General features: G+C 40.0%; 1 protein-coding gene across 1 annotated transcript; it reads left to right on the forward strand.

Annotated features, from left to right (window-relative positions):
- Positions 1 to 189: 189 nt before the first annotated feature.
- serpini1 (serpin peptidase inhibitor, clade I (neuroserpin), member 1) lies at positions 190 to 19,444 on the forward strand. The gene is made up of 9 exons (XM_044354351.1): positions 190 to 293; positions 12,140 to 12,434; positions 13,267 to 13,497; positions 13,853 to 14,047; positions 16,516 to 16,720; positions 16,921 to 17,018; positions 17,987 to 18,073; positions 18,250 to 18,339; positions 18,493 to 19,444. Exons 2-9 carry the CDS (start codon positions 12,161 to 12,163, stop codon positions 18,567 to 18,569), a joined length of 1,257 nt encoding a protein of 418 aa, XP_044210286.1. The 5' UTR covers positions 190 to 293; positions 12,140 to 12,160; the 3' UTR covers positions 18,570 to 19,444.
- Positions 19,445 to 22,554: the final 3,110 nt, after the last annotated feature.

The raw sequence follows: 22,554 nt of genomic DNA on the forward strand, positions 1-22,554 counted from the left end.
TTCAGTGCCCTTACTACTAAACACCACACCACTATGAGAAGGGTCGAAAACATTTTACATGATAAAGGTGAGCTAAAAAAAAAAAAAACTCTTAAATCCAAAGACGGAACAGCAAAGAGGGACTTATTTCGTTTCACGTGGATACTCTTTGGTCGACGTTCATTGGACCAATCGGTGTGTAGGGGGCGGGGTCTGCGGCAAATGAACAGGCAGTGAGCTGCGGCGCTGGAGGAGAGCAGCAGAGAGAGATCGCACACATCCATCCATCCATCCCAATTCATCACCGTTTATCGGTAAGAGCAGTTTTACGCAATAACCTGCCACTGATTCACTCACAGAGCCTGTTGTGATTTATCTGAACAACCTGTTAGGACAGAAAAAAAGAACTTCTCCGCTTTTGCAAGATCTTCCGGTGTGAAAATAATTATTTCTGAGTATTTCATAGAATTAATTTATATGAAGGTGGAGGAATGTGAAGATGTAATTGCCAATTTTAAGGAATCGTACAATGGAATTTTTGATGCTATAATCAACATGTGTGGGGTTATAATAAGGGGGCGGGTGGAGACGCACATTGGAGCAAAACCTATTTCTTCCAGCCTATTGATTTAAGACGGTACCCGTGTGTCCACCACCCAAGGCTATTTAATGTTGTCGGTGGTCTACGATTGTATTGTGTCGTTGTTTTTTACCCCCTACTGAAACCAAGCTTAGGTATTGCATTGTGATTCTTGTCCTTGAAATGCAGGCAAAGGCGCAGTGAGTGCATGTGTGTGTGAATTAACGAGGCAGATTGTAGTAGCCTGGTTCTACCCTATCCCCACCCCTCACTCACACACTCACACACACACACACACACACACACACACACACACAACACTTCTTATTCCTTCGTGCAGGTCTGCATGTGTGCGTTGGTCATGGTGGTGTGGGTGAAAATTCATGTTTTGACAGAACATACATATTTAGTTTTATGAGAACACAGATTATATTAAAAACTGTAATATTATTATGTATTTATGTAAAAGGTGCACAACAGGCTTAATGATAGGAATCTTAGAGTGATACCTTGTTAATGAAAAAAACAAAAAACAAAATGGAAATGCCAGTTCAACATTCCAGTAATCAATAAATACCTTGAAAATACCAAATAATCAACAATAATGCCAGTAAGATTTACCATTAATATCAGAGAGATGAGATATCTTTGCATTGCAGACATACCATGAAAACTTATAAGAATATACAAAGTTGTCTGTTGACAAAAGACGTATGAATGTTATAATATCGATAATACTAAAACGTCAATATTAATAAACAATGAAATCTTTTCTCACTCAATCGATTTCCCTATTTCTCATGTCTCACTCTCTAAATCCACCTCTCATCTCTTTATCTCTGCAACTTAGATAATGACCTCCTAAATCCTCATTTAGGCTCATAGTTCTGGCAGCTCCATATTCAGAAAAACAAGATCCCTTTCGGTCATAATCTCAATGTATTAATCCCATATGCATCTGAATCACTGGTTAATCTCTGCTGATATATTGCCTGCTGTTTCCTCCGTGTGTGTGTGTGTGTGTAGGTGTGTGTGTGTGTCCTGCCTGTTCCCACCGAGTGTTGCATTAATTGCATTTGAATAATTAAATGTCTTTCAAATCAGCCTTGCGAAACGAAACGAGTGGGGAAAGGGAGAGGCAACTGACTGGGTTTGCTCACCAAGTGTGTGCGTGTGTGTGTTTGCGCCAAACATAACCTTCCAAATATGTGTGTGTGTGTGTGTGTGTGTGTGTGTATGCAGGAGTGTTGATGTATTTCTATCAGTTCCATATTGTATTTTGCTGCGAGAATAATGGGAAAATCTGCATTAAGTACTGCATTTGTTGTCCTAGACAACATATTGTACATCTTCTCAGGCTAGAATCAAACCTGATATGTGCTGCAGTATAAATTTGGAAAAAAATCAACTTTAATCTGTCCTGAAATACATTTATGCTGATGGTTATTGAATTAAAATTTACTGAAAATGCAGCAGAACTAAGGCTGGCGGTGATGTGCATGAAATATGCTTTGTTTTCTGATAAAAGATGAAATTCATAAACATGAAAAACAGATCGAAAGTAATATCATAGCTTAAATTATATAATGAGTTTTCAGTATATAATTAAAAACACAGCAAAAGGTGAATAAACAGCAGATTTTCCTTTCCATTCTTTCCTCTTTTCCTTCCCACTTTTTGCATAAACCAACTCTCAAGTGCACACACATGCATTCAGGCAGCGGGTTTGTCCCCTGTACATTCTGCTGCAGCAAACACACAGGGGGATTAGTTCATACCTGGCCAGATAGGAGGATGAGAGGGAGGAGAGAAAGAGGTCAGGAGTTATATCAGGGTGTAACACTGTCATGGCTTACTAGGACACTTGAATAAGAGAGTGCCATCATTAATGTTATTAGTAAAACCTGTTCTTTTTCTATATGAAAAGAAAAATAAATGGAAATGAACTGTATATTTGAATTAATGAGTAAGACTGTGAATAGTTGATATCTAAAATTAAATGCATCCTTGTTCGGGGGAAAACAAAGGAAGCATGCAGAAAATCAGGTAAGAAATCTCTAAGATATCATCTGTTTAAGTCAGCCATGGCATTGAGTTATCTTTTAACATTTAAAAGTAATAATAATTTGGAAAAAGATGAACTGAACAGAGGATATATGTTTTAAGTTTCACAACAAATTTAAGGGAAATTTCCCTGCAGTCCTTTCAACCTTTCAGTCTGTCCAGCTCACATTAACACACACATACACACGCCAGTACCCTGGAATCGATCTGTCGATTGATTGGTGGCATCCAGGGGTGGGCGGGCTGTAGAATATGGACGATGAGAGAGAGAGAGAGAGAGAGAGAATACTGTATCTGTGCATGGAGGACAGTAAAATGGTTGAATTGATTTGGTAATACCTGTGTTTCCCCTTCACTTAAACTGTATGACTCAAATACCAAATCAATTTGAATCTTGCTCCTTAATTGTCTCGCTTGTCAGCACCATGGCCTCTCTCGATCTCTTCTTGATTTTCATACCTGTTAGCCGGCTGCTCCTGTGCCCCCTGAAGTGAGCAAAATAATCAGAGATTCAGACGCCTTTATCACCCCGTCTTCTTTCTACTTTACCCATGTCAGCCTGCTCACCTGGCTATCACTTCTTATTCACTTCTTATTCAGCATCTACCGCTTTGTCTCCCTCTCTTGCCTCTATTACCCCCCCCCCCCCCAAACACACACACACGAACACGTTCCCCCCACAGGACTAGTTGATAGTGACCTTTCCTGTGCTCCGGTGTCTCCCTGGTCTTTAGTCCATTTGAAAAAGCCTCCAGTCTTTTCACTTTTACCACTGACCCCAAATAGAGGCCGATCCAATTACAGCTCAAACCTCCTAACTGCACTCCCACAGCACCATAGATGTTAGTGTGTGTGTGTGTGTGCGTTTCTGACATAGAGAGAGAAGAGAGACACTGTTGAGTGTGTCTTGGTAGAGTGAGGGCAGCAGTCAACCATCTTGCCATGCTATGCAAGGGGTCGTTAGATGTCATTGCCTCAGATTCAAAGCTGGTATCTGTATGGAAGCTGCATCTATTCACGCTATCAGTTCCACGCTTCCTGTTTCCATCTATCTGTCTGTCTACTTGGCTTTATTTATGTCTTCCTCTTTTTTGCTAATTTTCTACCCATATGTCTTCCTTGTGTATCTTTCTTCTCTCTCTCAGTGTCTTTGTAGCTCACTCTCTCTGTCTCTCCCTCTGGGTGTCTCTGTTAGCAGGGATTAATAAAGGGTTGTTAACCTCTGTTTGCCCTCTGTGGAGTGTACAGTGAGCATCCTGGGACTTCAGGCAGGTTCCACAGCACATTGTCATTTTCTAACAAGGGGGCTAAATGAGCTAAGGCTCTGAGCTGAGGATGGGCTGTAGGTGGGTAATTCTGTCTGCCACTGGAACCGCAATAATCTGCAGGGATAGAATTTAAAAGCAGGATAATGATAATCGCACTCATATCGGACCACTGGATAAAAGCGTGTGATGTAGAATAAACATGCATAACAGATTTCACAGTAATAAAGCAAGCAAGAAAACAGGGTCATTTAATTTTAATATGCTGTAATAAATTGCATATGATATATTGAAAATAGTCATAGAAACTACAAAGTTTTGTTCAAGAACTGCTCGGTTCAGGAACTGCTTCAAAGACAGACGATAAAAAGTTCACTGACTCTTTGCATATTTTACTTTAAAACAGAAACACCTATGTGAATATAGCTGTAATTGTTGCTATGGGAGACCTGCTTCATACTTCTGAAGATATTAAATGTAGAATTTTTTGTCCAAATGATCAACATGCACAGTGTAATACTGTAACCTCTACAAAAGTATATTTACAAGACAATAATTTGCATATTACTTTTAAAAAGCCATAGTTGTGGCTTCTTTCAATGAGGACACTTAATATCATTATTTTCTTAAAGATAAAGATAAGATAAGTAGAACTTTGACCAAATTCCCTATCATACTTGTAAGATTTTATCATCACAAAAATGTATACCGTAATGGATTGTCTTTTGAAACATACAGCTAAACAGCAGGGTTATTGCCCTCCCGAGTGCTTAAAGATTCAATGCGAGTCAAACAAGAAAATCACCTTAATAGGTAGATCAGCAATTAAATTGGTTGTGGTGGGAATGTTTTAGCTTATGCAGTAGTAAAATGCTGTGTTAAATTTACCAAAATATGCTTCCAGATGAGATACAGTAGCATCCATTTGGCAACATAGCTGCTATTTGCGCTACACTGCCAAATGGCGTGCAAGGTGCAAATAAGGGGAGTGAGCAGAACAGACAACTTGATTGATGAATTGGCTCCACTTTATTGTGAACAGTAATGGAAGTCCCCACCCCGCCTTTGGAGTTTAGTACTTCATTTCTCCCTGCACAGTGATGGCTTTTAGTGCTGCCTCCCTCTGTAAATTTCTAGCTGTCGCTGCTCCTCCTTGGGTTTCTCCACATCAGCAGGCAAGCGATAGGTCAGAGATGGGTGTCTAATCAAACTGGGAAATTGAGAAACTTACAGGGACATGGGTGATTTGAGGTTAAGGGTGTAGGTTTCATGTAAGTTTAATCATTTTTAGTGTGTCTGTGTGTGTATAATTCTTGCAATTTTGCTCAAGTTCAAGACCAGTGCAGTATGTAGAAAGTAGCCGCCATGGGGCCTCCGAGGAAAAACTTGAAACTCATGAATGATAGTCAGACTACATTATCTCTGTTCTGCACAACACTTCATAAATTAGACACTTTCATGGTAAAATTGTGCCAGATTACCCTGCCATTTGTAACAGGAAGTCCATCACAGAAATCCAAGGTTTTTCAAGGGTCGCAGTGATAATCATAGACATCATTCTTTGCAGTTTATTCCCAGAGGGAACGGCCTTGATGGAACAGGATGTTAGCATTTTCACAGAATTCGTCAAAGCACCTGTGAGCTCCAGGAGTTTGGTAGTGTACTTATAGAGCCCAAGTGAACCAATGCGCTGTGATTTGAGCTGGAGCAGAGAAGTGTGTTTAAGAGAGAGAGAGAGGGGGGGGGGGTACTGTAGGGGGACTTTGCTGCAGTTCTAGAGGAAAGAAGAGGAGCAGGAGCTTGTCTTGTTTTTGCAAAATTACTGAGTGCACTGAGTGTACTGCATGTGCGACTGGGGAGTATGTGTGTGTGTGTGCGAGTTTTTGTACCAGGCGATGTCAGTAAGTGCATTAAGTGACAGAACTGGAGCTGGTGTGAAGAGTTCTTGCATTGACAGGAGTTAGGTGAGACAGAAAATGCTGAGTATCAACCTGTGTGTGTGTGTGTGTGTGTGTGTGTGTGTGTGTGTGTGTGTGTGTGTGTGTGTGTGTGTGTGTGTGTGTGTGTGTGTGTGTATGTGAAAAGGAAAGAGAGTTTATCTGCCTATATGGAAGGGGAAGATATCTTTCAAGTGGTAAAATTTCTTCCTGTCAGCTTGGCAAAACGAAAAATGTCCATCACTTGCAGTTGCCTTGGTAACCTTGGCTTAGAAGCGTATGTTGAAATGTGTGTGTGTGTGTGTGTGTACCTGTGGATTTGAACCATGAATGAGGATGTCCATGTTTAATAAATTCCCCTGGACCTGCGGAGCGTGCCGTCTCAAGGTGTTGGGTTTAAATGGCAGTAAGGATTAACGTACGTGGTGTGGATTTGGGTGACGTCACGTCTTAATTGTCGAAATGTCAACTGCCGATCTATTCTGTCTGAGAATTAGGATTACACAGAGACATTAAAGGCTGCTTTTAAAGGCCAGTGAGTTTAATTGCATGGAATTAATCAAGTTGTCAGGATTAAACCCCAGCAACTTAAACCATGAGATATTTTCTGACATATTCAGTTCTGTTAGTCACGAGAGAACGTTTTATAGCTGGGTGTTGGGTCTCCTCTCCTACCTGGGAGGCATGCTGGGAACCCCAACTGAGTGGTTCGGAGCCAAATTTGGGCTCATAGTCATCAATGGCCAAACTCCTCTTGCAGACAGCATGCCACAACTCAAAAGGTCAGAATGGTGTGTAGTGGTGAGTAATACTACTTTTAGAAATTGAATCTTGCACTCATTCAAGTCTGGGGCTTATTTCCCTTCCACTGAAGGGAAAATATGTTTAATTAATCAGTCTGATAACCAGAAATTGGAATTCTTTTCAATACAGGGACCTCTGTCTTCTGCTTCTAAAGAACACAAACAGACAACTTCTTGCTGATAAATGAGGACATTTATTTATAGTTAAATGTCTTAAGAATACATGATGAAGAAAATAATCACACAAAGGAATAAAGATCTTTAAATGATAAGATGAACCTTAACTCAATGGGTGATAGTGAGGTGAAGTCAGTCAGAATTATCAAATGATGGCGAGACGCTAAGAAAATAATCAACTTCTCTTAGGAAATTAATTTCTATTCAACATCATCTCGTGTCACAGAAAGGCTGTGGGTTTTGCCTACTTGTTGAGGCTCATGTAGAGATTAATCCATTAGCTGATTTCCCCAAAGTTGTTGTGCCGTGCTGAGCCTGTTGGGGTGGCCTACCGGGAGGTGCAGGCCTGTTTGCCTGCCAGGCTACACCGTGAAGGTGCCTCCGGGGCCTCTACACTCTCAGGCAGTCCCATGGATGCAGTTTGGTCGCTTAGCAGTGGGCCTGACAGCAGAGCCTCCTAGCTGGTCTGGCAGTCTTGCCGAAGGCCAGACGTCCACTGGCGCTATTTTCCCGAGGCACTCAGATGTGGACCGGCCATCAGCTGTGGGCTGGTAGCACAGATTCCTTGTGATTTTGTGGCTGAATGTCGAATAAAATGAATCTGGCTACACTAACTAACTTCTTTAGTTAGGCTCGAGTAATTCCGGCTGGATGACAAACTTCAAAAAGGACATAACACGAGGCTCAGTGGTACAAAAATATAACATGACAAAAGAAAACAATTCTTCAGTTGATACTGAGGTACTCTGTGGTTTGTTACAGAAAAAATTTAAAACTACAAGCATATTCGAGGCAAGAAAACAAAAGAAGAATAAAGGAGACCTCTAGAGAAAAGAGAAACTTTAGATTACTGAAGCAGTGAGCTCCTTGGTGGATTGGAGTTTGAGGGCCAGTCTGAAGGGAAAGTCCCGCCAGGAGCTTACATCAGTTTGCAAAGTTTTGCGTGTGGATAAAACGCTTCCACCGAAACCTCTGATGAATATTAATTCCTTTGTTTGGAACTCCTACCAAAGATGGTGGAGCATGTGTCCTCTGTCTTAAGATGGTTGCTCATGCTTTCTGACTAGTGATTTCAATTGAAGTTTTACCCACAATAAGTCACATACTTCAAACATCACTATTGTCAAATAATCGTGATAAAATTGCATGTAGCAGTGCATCATATAAACTATTCAGCAAACACATAGTTTAACATAAGCTCTTATTTAAGCATAATTCAATCATTGACAGTCATGACTAGTTGAATGTTAAGGTGATTACTAATACTGCTTATGGTGCACAGAGTTAGACAACCCGCAGTTGAATACACTATAAAAATATACTTGCAGTCTTAAACAGCATGATATTCTTAACATGCAATATTGATTGTCTTCAGACAAGATCCAGTCCATGTGGTTTACAATCTTTTTTATCTTTTGATCTGACCAAAGGAGGCATTTAATGTCTTTTGCATCCCGTTGTTACTTCTTTATCTTGCCAGCCATCTGTCTATCAAAGAGTTTTGAGGGTTTAGGGTTTGGTATAGTTAGCGTTCCCTGTCACCCCCACTGGGAGACGGTGAGAGATGAAAGGACCCATTCTGTGAGACACTCACCTCTCTGTCTCTTTGTAGAATTAAAGAAAGATTTTGTCCAGTGGAATTCAAAAACAAAACAACGCTGTCCTCCTAAAGGTGTCACCATTACAAGTGATAGCCAGCCACCCATGGTGTTATTATCCACACACACACACGCACACTTGCACACAGACACACACAGGTGCACACACAATGACGCTCCACACTACTTTCCCCTGGCTTTACTGCGTGGCTGGTTCTTTCCTTACAGAAGGCTGGACTGTCTGTCTCAGAAAAGTTCAGCTCCCACACTCAGAAGGTCAAGAACATTACCTCCATTTACATCTCTGCCAGCCGCCCCCTCCTTCCCTCCAGCCTTTCTTAGTCTCTCTCTCGCTCCCTCTGCAATGTCTGACTCACAGGACGACATGTGAGAGCAGGTGAACACACGTGACTAGCAATATATCATCTTCAGTACATCAAGTTTGTGCCTGCGGGTGTGTTTAGATTTTTCTATTTTGGACATTAATGCAAAAAGGCTGTTTCCAAGCTTTAACTACAACTCCTGCACTCACCAACTTCATGGACATTTATGCTACTGAGTCAAAACTTAATTCAACAGATGAAATATCTTACAACTATCTATCAAAGGAGTTAATTTAATTTATCCCACTCTGACCCCTTTTACACTTTTTGGACATAATGAACGGCCGTATTACGGCTGGCATAAGTTATATTTACATTATTGTCAACAAATAACATGAAAAAAACTAGTGCCACTGTACTGGCACCCATTCGTTCTCACTTGAGATGTAACATTTTTTAAAAAAAGGTCACAAATATATAGTTTCATTTTTTTAAAGGCTGAAACAGGCAATAGTTTGGCTACCAAAGTTTGGCTACACTGGCAATACTTGTTAGTAGGGTCAATTCATTATTCCTTTTGGTGACGCAGATTTAGTTGGAAAATTTAAAAAAATGAAGAATAGGACCTCATCCTTTAAATATGACCAAGTTGACCAGATAGTATTTATATGGTACAAAACTCCACCAATTGGAGATCTGATCATGAGGTAATCAGGCACGTATTAGGGCACACGAACAACAAGTGCAAGTGCTGTGTGACTCCGTTCCATGTGAAGAAACTCTGTAAACTGAAATAAATTTCCATAATCCAGTCGGCAGTCTAGTCATTGCCATGCTTGTCAAAAACAGTTTGTCAGAATACTTATAGATGGGGAACAAACCAAATGAGATCTTTGCTGTCAGTTTAAAAAGACATGGAGTGGAAGTGACATGTGGTGATGTGTGGTTTGCAAGAGAATGAGAACTCATACTTCAAATCTTATATACATGATGTATTTTACTGTCAAAAGCAAGCAAGACTGGCCCACTCTGCCTATTCAACAAGGAAGTATTGCTTGACATGACAAGAGCAAAACCAAAAATGTGTTAGATCATCTCTTCTGACTCTCCTACCCTGTGTGTGACATTCAGTCCCAAAGACGTAAATCTTTAAACGCAGGTCTAGGCTATAGAGTCTTCTGTCACTAAGTATAATGTTTACTATCTTAGTTTAGTTTGTTGTGACTATAATTAAAGTGATTATAACTCATCCTGGGGGGCACATAGATGTCTGTAACAATTTCCATGGCAGTCCATCTGATTGTTGTTGAGACATTTAACTCAAAAACACAAATGTGAACCGTGGGGTGGCCTACCAACAGACTGAGACTACCGTGCTGAACGGCTAAATTATTTCTTAAACCAGCTGAGCACTGTAGTTTTTAATGAACATTACTCAAACAGGATTAAAAATGTATATTTAATGGGGACCTAGTGAGTATGGCAGTGTGTGGGATTGACTCAAAATGAACTACTGTACCCATGTTCATTGTAATGAAGGAACATGTCCTCACCCATTTATATGTTGTAATAGCTTTTGAAAAATGAATGTCAGAGGACTTAATAATTAGGCTTTAGCTACACATATCATTTTTGTTATTAGGATAATTTCATTGGTTTTGGTCTCCTCATGGGGTTTGTTGACAATAATAAAAATACAAATATATGATTATAAAGAATTGGCATCAGTGTGTCTCAGAGGTTGTTTGCTGTATTTTGGAGGGGAGCATTTTTTGTCACATGCCAGAGCACAAGAGAGGAAAGAACGGTACACAACAGGATGGGGCACTAATTTTCTGGCTGCTGCCCATTGTTATTGCTGTTGACACTCAGGTACATTGTGACCACTGTCACCTGCTGTCCCACACATACAGTAGCAGCCAGTAGATTCCAGCCCTGCACGGGACTGCTAATTGAACCCATGTAAACTGTGAAACAACAACAGCACAACAGAGAGACAAACAACAAAACAGATCATGATTACTGTCTCTTTACTCGATCTCTTTCTCTCTCTCTTTATGCTTTATATCATTGACTTTCCATCTTTTTTTTTTTTTTTTTGTTTGGGCAGCAGAAAACAATGTTGCCTGGCAACAACAGTGCCAGAGAGATTGTGCAGTGTGTGTACATTCTGTGTCATTTGAAAAGGTATAAAGGGAGAGTGAAAGAGACAGAAAAGGTAGGAAAGTATAGAGATGAGAGGGAGGAGAAGACTGGAGAAGACAGAGAACATGTGGACAAGAGGGAGATGAAAAAGAAGTGTGATGGCATTGAAAGATAAAGGGAGGGATGGAGGGTATGTGGAGGGGGAGATAAAGGCCTCGTCGGGCCTCGTCCTAATCAGTCATTCGGCACAGACAGACAGAAATTCGACCATTTACATACAAAGGCTGAAACACACAGATTTCCAAGGAAAGAAGCTGATTTAACTCAAGATGATAAGAATGTCCATGAATTATGCATGAGCTCATTTAGCAGATGTGCTCTGAACAGCAATACTGACTGCAGTCAGCAGTACAGCTGTAGTTACCGCACATTCTCGTTGTTTATCTATCTCTCTGCAACTCTTTCTTCTAGTATTTCTGCAAATGTGCACAACTAGTTTTAACTCTTAGGTTGTACATTTGAGTTTGCATTTGCCTTTTTCTTCCTGGTTCTTTTTTATCTCTTCTCTGACCCATTGCCCTTTCATTTAAATTCATTTGAATCCATATGTTTTTTAAACTCTCTCCTCTCTTTCCATTTTCAGCTCAGTATTCAACAGTATCCTTATTAGAAGTAATCTTCCCATACACTTTCACTTCGGCTAACAAGTAGGATGTAGTGTTTTTCTGCTTTGTCTTTATAAACACAGTTTAATACTGGGAGAATGATTGACTGACAGATGTTTTCCGTCTCTCTCTGGCGCCCTTTTTTCATCATCCTACATCCCTGCTCTCTCTACTTTCATCTCTGACTCCCTCCCTTCCAAATTCCTCTTGTCCTTCATCTCTTTTTCTCTCTTACGCAATAATCTTCTCTCTACCTTTATCTCTCTCTCACTCTCATGCTCTCCTTTTCTCTCTACCTCCCTGCAATCCCTCCCTAAATCATTTTTGCTCTTTCATCTTGTCCTCCCTCCATCCTCATCCTCCTTCCTTCCTCACCTCTTTGGCTGCTCACCCTCCTTTCCTCTCTCTCCAATCCACTCATTCCCTGTTCCTTAATCATTTCCCCTCCATCCATCCATCTTCCTATTTCTTCCAAACACCCTTTTCCTCACTCTTTCCCACTGTCACTTCCCATCCTCTCTTTTTTTCCATCATTACATCATTTTTCTCATATTTTTCTTTCCATCCACACCTTTCCTCTTCATACACCCCTTTTTCACTCAGTTATCTGTGGTCTGTGCTGCGATGTTGATCCTGGACGTTTTGTCCCCGCTCCTCCTCCTCCTCCTCTCCATCCTGTTGCCGGGCTACGGTTGCCGGGCGGCGGACATACCGGAGGACACCACATCAGAGTTCTCGGTCAGACTGTACCACCAGCTGCAGGCAGCGGGGGGTCAGGACAACATCATTTTCTCCCCACTGAGCGTGGCCATTGCCCTGGGTATGGTGGAGCTGGGAGCCAAGGGAGCGTCACTGGAGGAGATACGACAGACTGTAGGATTCAGCCACATGCTGCCAGGTAAGAAACACATTCATCAACACACGCTTACTAGCATCAAGGTCAGTGGCTGGTCAAGGAAATGGAGTTGGATCTAAATTATGAAAATGAAATCCTTTGTATGAAAAGGCAAGGCATCTGCAAGACTTGTAATTAATTTAAAGGATATTCTATATTTTTGTTATTGTTAACAAATCCCATGAAAAGACTAAAAACAGAATTGCATTAGTCTAACACCAACTAGTTTATGAATTTCCCTAGACTCTTTGTTGCTCTCAGCCCAAAGCCTGCTGGTTCCTACTGAGGACCTAAATCTTTAAAAACATGTCATGAATATATGGTTATCCCATTTTGATGTTATCTGTTATTTTGACAGAATTACTTTAAGTTTAAATGGTACATGAATATTTCTCAACCAGAGTCTTAGAGCTGAACAGCGTGTGATAAATGTAGATCAATATTTGTTAATGACACAATTACACTCTGTTTAAACGTGGGGCACGCTCACTTGCTTACAACTTCTCATCTATTTGGATTTTATGTGCGAAAACTAGAATAATGAAGTTGATGTAACTAGAATTTTTACATGACTATTTTCTTGATTCATTTCTTTGTTTGAAAAATAATGCCCATCACAGTTTCTCAGAGCCTGTAATGATATCTTCAAATGTCCAACCAACAGTCCAACAACTGATTCCATTTAAATGTCATATATGATAAAGAAAAACAGCACATTCTAACATTTACCTTAAAAATTGACTGAAATAATTAATAATAAAAATTGTTGTGTGTGTGTGTGTGTGTGTGTGTGTGTGTGTGTGTGTGTGTGTGTGTGTCTCCTCCTGTTCTTCAGGTGTGGAGTTCTCCTTGCTCCAGAACCTGACGACAGCTCTGTCGGACGATGACGCCCACTACGTGATCCGATTCGCAAACAGCCTCTTCCTGCAAGAAGGCGTCACCTTTAACCCAGAGTTCCTGCATCTGATGAAGAAGTATTTCCGGGCCGATGTGGAGACCGTAGACTTCAGTGAATCGGCAGCTGTGGCAGAGCAGATCAACAGCTGGGTGGAGAATCATACTGAGAGTGAGTAAGAAAGGGAAAGAGGAGGGATAAAGATGATGGGAGCAAAGGAAAGGACGGTGTGAATTACATGAATTATACCTACAATCCGCTAATACTGTATAGTGAAGTGTGTTTCTACCTTGTTATCTTGCAGTAGTTAACAAATGAGCACAGTTATACAACACTGTCAAAGGAGTTTCATCAGTGTTTGTCTGATCACATCACCTTGTACAAGAACAAAAATTATTAAATGGATACATTTCCAACTCTCAATTGCTCTCTATCCTCACTTGTGTACAACTTCAAAAGCTGCATCACAGCAGGCGCTGTCTTTAGGCTAATGAAAACTAATACACTGTAAAATCCCTCCCTATAGGTAAGATCCGCGAGCTGCTGTCTGCCGAGGACTTCAGCAGCGTGACCCGCCTGACCCTGGTGAACGCTGTATACTTCAGAGGCTCCTGGAAAAACCAGTTCAGGCCAGAGAACACCAGAACCTTCTCCTTCAGCAAAGACGACGGCTCTGAAGTCCAGACGCTTATGATGTACCAACAGGGAGACTTCTACTATGGTAGGGAAGAGCAGTGTGTGCGTATGTCTGAAGAATTGTACTAGTGGCTCTTTTTTCTGACGGCCTTGAATTTCAACTCATATTTCCTGAGGTTATTTAAAATGTTAATCTTAGATCTAAAATATTCATATTTGGAATGTTATTCCCAGGAAAGGCTCCTCTTTTCTTGCTCAGCAAGTTCTGCTACTAAAATTTTCTTCACTTATACAAACTCCTCTGGTATCTCTGTTTGAATTAATAGTATATTTTGTTCATGTCATACAATATTATCAGTACTGTGACAGTCTGTGTTAAGTAATGTCAGTAAATCTATGACAGTAAGTAGAACAAACAACACTTTCTTTCTACTGAGTCTTTGAAATCCATTGAAATCTCACATTTTTGTTGATATTGCATTTTTGTTTTTTTTTTCTTCACACATCTACCCGTTTCCTTATCATTGGGGGCTGTTTTATTAATTTATGCTTCTAATTGTATTATAGGATGTCATATTTTAGTGTTATATTGATTTTCAATTAATTTGGAGTAGTTGAATCATCAACTTTCAAATCTTTCTGAAGGAACCTTTCACTTATCTCTACTTTAATACTTGAATGTGAATGGCATGTGCAACACTGCATGCATTGTTTGTAAGGCAAATACTGCAACTATTTTTAATATATTTGATTATTTATCTGATTTTAGTCTATATTATGTCAGGAAATAGTAAAAAATCCCAGTTCCCATAGCTCAAGATGACATCTTTTGTTTGACCAACAGTCCAAAACCCCCAAATATTCTATTTACAGTGATATAAACAGAGAAAAACTAGACCCAGAAATGCCATTTTCATCTTCACAAATTTAAGTCAATTAATTTTCTGTTTAACAACTAATCAGTTAATTGTTTTGGCACAACTATCAACTTGCATTACAGCGCATTACCCTACTTGTAACGCACTGTCTGGCTCTATTTTCTATATCATATACCTCTTTTTCAATGACGTGGTGCTTCTGAGTTGGCCATACCATTTGTATCAGATCTTGGTATTTGGTATTTGGTGTTCCGGCAACGCTGTGAGGTGCAAGGCTGCTTGTGCAGAGTGCAGACTCCTGCAGGTTGACTGTAATGCCGAGATATCTGAATGAGTCTGTCCTTTTTTGTCTGATGTGCTGCCAAAGACAGTTACATCATATCCTTACTGCACTGCTACTCAAGTTGGTGCATTTGAGCTATTTTGGTGCAGTCTGTATGTGCGTAGTGATATTGCATACACCTACAATCAAAGGGTGCACACATAGCCATCCCCACATGCTCGGGATCAAGGAAATCTATGTATGTGAGCATGTTTGTGTGTGTGTGTGGGGGGGGGGGGGGGAGCATAGTGTGTGCATATGTAGATGTGTGTGCTTGAGAGCTGCAGAACAGGGACAGGTCCTCAGGGAGAAAGCTACGTTTGCATTCTCATTTTGAAGCACAATTATATTGGTTAAGTAAAATGTTTTAGGAAGCCACGCCCCATTCTCTGCTGCAATGTTGCCTCACTTTGCATCAGCAACAGCAGCTGAGAATGCTAAATTAATAGAGGATGATAAGTCTCTCTGTTGTATTATTTTTTCCTTTTAAGCAGCTTCAAAAGAAAAATCATGTGCAAAGATTGGGATAAAGTCTGGCAGGGTTAATTGCATTATAATCTAACGCTGCAAAACCTAAGTGGGATAATCTTATATTTAGATTTAAAATCTAGTTGGACTTGTTTTGAGTATAAAAGGATTATCTCATTCTGACGAAGAAATACTGTTTCACTTAATTCAAGTAAATGTTGCTTGTCTTGTCTTGCTTAGAATTTCTATCTACGGGTTTTGTTTAATTAGATACAAGGGACAAGTCTTTTAAAAATCCACCTCAAGGCTATGAAGATATCACTCTGTATCCTCTGTAGCGTGTGTAAAAGGAGATATCAGCTTTTCAGATGTTTGCATGTGTAATCACATGTGTGCATTTGTGTCTGAATGTGTGTGGGTGGTTACATTTGTATGTGTGTGTATATATACATGCAAGGATGTTTTTTTGTTTTTTGTTTTTTTTCCTGGATCCTAAATTGGTTTATTCAGTTTTATTTCCTGTCTGAAGACAGTGGAGTGCATGTTTGTGTAAAAGGGCCTCTGCCCTGTGAAACACACACAAACTGATTCAGTTTTGATGGTGATTTCGACACAGCACCATCAGCATAATGAGACATACGGTGTGCATGTAATACAATTTGAGTCCAAGTGTAACCAAACCCTTTGAAGTGAAGCGTCAGTGGTTTTTAATTAGTGCGTCGGGGGAATGACCACACACACTGTAATCAATACAGTCGATCAGTGCGCCTAAACATGCTTACATCTGTGTATATTCTACCTCAGGGAAGTTCACAAACCCATTACAGGAGCTTATGTTGTGTTCACTCTCTCTCATGCCTACTTTATGTATGACTCCCCCACCAGGTGAGTTCAGCGATGGTTCCCAGGAAGCAGGCGGTGTGTACCAGGTATTGGAGATGCCGTACGAGGGAGAGGACATGTCCATGATGATCGTTCTGCCTCGGCAGGAGGTACCGCTGGCTTCTCTGGAGCCCATCATCAAAGCGCCACTGCTGGAGGAGTGGGCTAACAATGTTAAACGGCAGAAGGTGGAAGTCTACCTGCCTAGGTAAGAACATACCCAAACATATAGTATATACACATCCATACTTGAACATAAAAACACACATCAATCAATTCCCACTTGATAAAAGATCCTTTATTATATTTTTAGGGGTTGGGTGTGCGGTCTATACCACAATCGTTTGTGGTTTGTTTGTTTTCTTTTTTTGTTACGTGACTGTTGACCTTTTTGACTGCACTATCCAGGTTCAAAGTGGAGCAGAAAATCGACCTGAGGAGCACTCTGCAGGAGCTGGGAATAAAGAACATCTTCACCAATGATGCTGATCTCTCCGCCATGACAGGTGATGCATAAAACAACATACACATGCACAGTGCAAAACACAGAAATCTGACACAGCCTTAGATTATTATATAAAACACATAGATATAGACACAAATGGCAAAATGAATAAACCCAAGATGGGTTCAGCATAAAAGTTGATTCAATATTTGTACTCCTTGGCTGCAGCGAAGTTGCCAATGGTACTTTTTAAGGTAACCAAGGTAACTGGCATCGAGTGGGCAAGTCAGAGCTGTCATATCATCTGGTAAAAATAGATCCAGAGAAAGAGACAGATATACTGTATAGGTAGAGACAGAGAAATATACATGTGAATATGCTGGGATAATTTGTATTTTAAGCAATTAATTACACACGCAGAAGCAAGCATACAAAATAAGATAACAGTAAAGAGAAGTGAAGTAAAATTTATCTTTGACCTCAACACATCTTGGTAAACACACAACATCCTTAACAGCTCAACACCCCTCATGATCTCTGACAACCTCGTCCGAAACAGTTTGTTCTTATTGATCAGCTGGTGCTGGTATTACATTGTGAAACACAATCTGCAGGGTGTACTGGACATCAGCACATCTTGTACAGTGCTAGCTATCGTGTCCTCAGCTCAGCTTGTTCTCAGAGGACATAATGTAATTGTGGCGAGTGTGTAGATGAGAGAGGTTATTTTAAAATGTTTGGAGAAATTAAAAAAAGTTTATTGTCAAGTTGTCAAAAAGTCTTGAGAGTTACATCATAAAAATCATTTATGATTTTACCAGTAATGGTGTATTTGTATCTTAATTGTAGGGACAACATGCTTTGGTTTGACTAATAAGTGAGTGTACTCTATACCAGCATACAGCTGCGCATACAGTTTTCTCAGTTTTCTCATGCAGTGTCATTCTCAAATTAGACTCAACATCACACCGTCTACACATCTCCATCATCTCACACTGACTCATTTGTGTGTATGTGTATCTATTCCAGACGGTAAGGACCTGTACATCGGGAAGGCCGTGCAGAAGGCCTACCTGGAGGTGACCGAGGAGGGAGCAGAGGGAGCCGTTGGATCAGGTAGACTAAATCTTCATCATTGTCTTACTCATCGTGATAATTCCTGGCCATAAAATGGTCATTACTGCAGTTTCTTTGAATGAGAGGCTCCCATATGTGTTTTTCACTAAACTTTGTCCCCGTCTGTCAGTGAATAATGTAAGTGATTCTCCCTTCTCTCTTTATCTCTCTCTCAGGAATGATCGCCCTGACCAGGACTCTGGTGCTGTACCCACAGGTCATGGCTGATCACCCATTCTTCTTTGTCATCAGAAACCGAAGGACAGGTGTGTGTGTGATAAATATGAATTCACAAGTATTTTAAGGTTTATGGGTGTACGCAGCAGCTTCAAATGCCTGCATCAAGCAGCCTTGTATTAATGATAAACTTTCATAAAAATGTACCGTCATGCACGTCTATCTGTCTCTTCTCCTTCCAGGGTCCATCCTCTTCATGGGCAGGGTCATGACCCCTGAAGTCATCGAGCCCAACGACCACGACTTTGACTCCATGTAACCGTGATGTCAGGTCACTCACTCTCAGCCAATCAGACCCTGACGTCATAAACGCTACCTATCCTCTTTCGCCATCTTCAGCTGTGTTTTATACTCTTTATGGGGAAAAAAAAAGATACAAACCGAATATTATATGATATATTATATATTGAAATATGACATACGACATAAAATGTGACTGTGTTTTGATACTGGAAGCTTTAAACACTTGGATACAGACATGCAGAAGGAGGAAGTTGTAAATATTATCTAGTAAAGGTGTGGTTTGTATATGAGTGAGAAGAACACATGATATGTAATCCACGCACAACCCCTTTAAGTTCAGCAGCTTCACTTGGCCCACTCACACAATGCACAAAAACAGTTTTCTCTCTTCTTCTTCTTCACAAATATTTGCTCTTTCTTACTCAAACTATGTGCACACTGTAAGTTTCACACTTTAATTATCCCCCTGTACATTTGAAATTGTGTTCTATATATTACATATATAAGCTCAGTATTTATTGCAGAATAAACATGTGCAAACATTTTGTCCTTATACAATGGATCTTAGTAATATATCTCTACCTGACAGTATTCTAGTCATTTTTTACACTGTAGGCACATGGCTAAACTGCTGATGAACTAATATGCCTTATCACATCTGAGTGGTTGATTAAGCCCAGCTGAGCATATCACAGGTGAGCAAAGGGGACTGCGTAACTAAGGCGGGTTGCTATAGAGACGGACTGGAGCATGCAGGAGCACTGAAAAAGATCTGCTGCACCGTTTTGGATGTACATACAGGGAGAAACAGTAACACCAGCTGTATTCAGTCTTTTACTCAATAAAAACATGAATGTGTTCCCATTAAAAAAAAAAAAGTTGAGTTGTTGTCTGTGCACGGAGGTTGTTTTTATCTGTCAAAGGTATTTTTAGATGTAAGCTGTATTTTCAAGGGCAGAACAGCTTATGTGGAGCAAAGGATTTAGGATATCATTAATCTAATATTAATCTAACAGTTAACACAGCTTTTGGGTTTTTTAAATGAAGGATTTGGTGCGACTGATGAACATGCAACGCTTCGGGAGTTTTGAAGCCTTTTGATAAAAGTCTTTTATGAATTCAGTGCCTGAATAATACAAGACAGGGGCAAGTCAGATGTTGGCTGTTCTGCTGTTACTCAGCTTCCCAGAGCAGGCAATGTCTTGCCAAAGCATCTTGGAGTAGTTTCAGACCTGTGGCATCACCTAGCTACCGCACGCACACACACAAACACACACACACACACACACACACAGAAGGAAACAGATCCTATCATTGGTCAAGGCAAGGATTTACTGTGACCAAGGACAAATGAGACAAACATGTTGACTCTGATAAATGTCAATTCATGAGGAATTTATTCATTAATAAGAGTCAGTATGTTTGTGAAGTACCAACATTTAGCTCTTTCTAATAAAGAAATGTTCTGATCATGTGTATCTCAGTGGTAATAAAAGATTATGGAGAACAAATATGCAATAACTTCAATTAGTGGGTTTAATAAACCCAAAAGCAAACTTAAACTAATGGGTAGGATCCAATATGGGGTTATATATCTATTGGGAGGGTCCAGATATGAATATGATCTTTTAACTACTTCTTTAATAAAGTACATTTTATGAATTTGTATGTTTAAAAAGCACAGTTTGACACAGTATACACAGTGATCCTATACTAACTGCCTGTGCTATGATTTAGAATCAGATTCTCATAATAATAGTGGCTGTGGCAGTGACGAGGTAACATTTGGATTAGATGCTAAATCTGAGCCGGCATTACTCAGCAAAACAAGTCTTTAACATTAAAGAGTCATCCCATGAAGGGAACATATGCTGCACCAAAATTGATCAAACATTCCCATCACAACTAGCTGGCACTGATAACAATAGATCAGGGAATAAACCTTGATAATTACATTCCCAACAGATGTTCCCTGCCATTAATGATCAGTTGTACAGTGTGATGAACATAAAGATCACAACAACAACAAAAATGGCACAAAAAGACACTTTGATGAGACAAATGTCATCCTTAGATGGAATACCAATTATCTGTGATGTGATTTTCACACATGATGAAACAAAGAACAAAACAAGTGAAACCATTTGAATAATAAAAAGCATTAGCAGCATATAGTTGATTTCTGCAAATGATGTCTCAGTCTTGTATATATAATCAGAAAACGCAATAAATCTGCCAAACAGAAGTTGGTGTTCTGTACAGTATAAAGTCAGAGGGAATGATTTCCACAGACCACTGCAGCAGCAAGGTTTTCATTTACCTCTATGAAGTATCTAATAGTTTGTTATCTCTTCAGAGCGCACAGCGTGTTTTTTAGTGCTGCAATATCTCAAACACAACGAGCGGCATTGCTGAGGAACAACATCCCCATGAGTGTGGAAAGTTATTTTTAATCTCAATTGCATTTACCAGCTGGTATGAGAGCTGTGCCTTATGTCTTCAATGTGCACCACTGAAAATCTAAAGCAACCGTATTTCTCCTCCTACCCATGACAACATCCAAAACCACAGAAACAACAAACTCTCCTAATAACTATATACAGTACTTTTACTCAGAGACTGTCTAAGTTTAATTTTGAGAACCTGTAGTATTTCAGTTTTGTGACACTTTATGGTTTTACTCCATGACGTTCACCTGACAGCTGCAGTTGGTTACTTACTACGAAAGATTCCACAAAATATGTAAGCTCACAAAATATGATGTATTGCATGAACATACCTAACACTATAAAGTAATTATTACACACCACTTAGACAAGACACAAAAATTAAATACTGCTCAGAAGTGAAAGATGTAGCTCTAAGGATACTTCCACCACTTTCAGTAAGGCTTGCATCCAGTGACCATGACCTCCAAGAGACTTCAGTCCTGAGCTCATTTTGGGTCATTCTTATGTTTAATTAAATAATGTTAAATTGTTGTTGTTTTTATGTCTGTTTTTCTATTTTTACAGACATGTACTGCACACATGCTAAGTTTAATAACGTTATGTTCAGTATGACATATTTTCAGGCCCCTTTTAGTGTTTTACAAAAAATACAAGACTTGAATAAAATTCCAGCAGGATAAACAAAGGACATTATTCAGCAAGCAGAAGAAAGACAGTGACATTTTGATTTCTGATCAAATAAAACACACCATATTGTATTTTTTGTGAGCCATTGGGTCAGGTTTTGTTCTAAGAATTTTGTGTTGTGAGTTAAAGAGATAAGCACTCTCTTTGTGAAAGACAGAAAGCCTGAGTTTTTGAAAATGTCTCGGGCCTTGTTATTTTCAGGTAAGCTGACGCAATTAATTTAAAACCTGAGTATTAACTTTCAGTCTGTAGAGGTTGAGAGCCCCTGTTTCTACCTCTCTTGTGTGACACACCTGAACACTGCTGCTGCCAGGCAACAAGCAGCTGAGTGATCAGTCTGTGTCCTGCAGTTCAGGAGTGTCTCACCTACAGCAGAGGGCCCACACTGGTGTCAGTCTCCCGAGTCAGCAGACAGGACGCTAAACTTTCTCTCACTGAACACTAACAGAACCAACAGCCTCCATGGGTAACAGCTGCAGGTTTTTAGGGCTAAACCGAGCCGCTCACAATGCGTTAAAGGCCAGGAGAATTTACCAGAAGAAGATTGGGACATGTCAGAAAGGTAAGCCAGAACCAACAGTGTGTGTTTGCATGAATTAGTTAAGGTATGGTGTTCAGTTTGAGAAGATGCCAATTTAATTACATTATCTCAAGTAACTTTATATCTTCCATAACTGAGGCTAAATTAAAGTCAGACTAGGGCTCAAGCTTAAAATGATACATTTAAAATTACATTATTGTATATCAAACTCTTTGGTAGCATAGCAAACTATTACAGAACGGGCAGTATCAATTATAGAGGCACTGGTGTCCAGCTATCGCCTGCATACAGCGACTATTATAAACTAATGGAACCTGCTCAGG

This window comes from Thunnus albacares, chromosome 6, assembly GCF_914725855.1.
Source record: "Thunnus albacares chromosome 6, fThuAlb1.1, whole genome shotgun sequence".
In the NCBI taxonomy this organism is placed as follows: Eukaryota; Metazoa; Chordata; class Actinopteri; order Scombriformes; family Scombridae; genus Thunnus; species Thunnus albacares.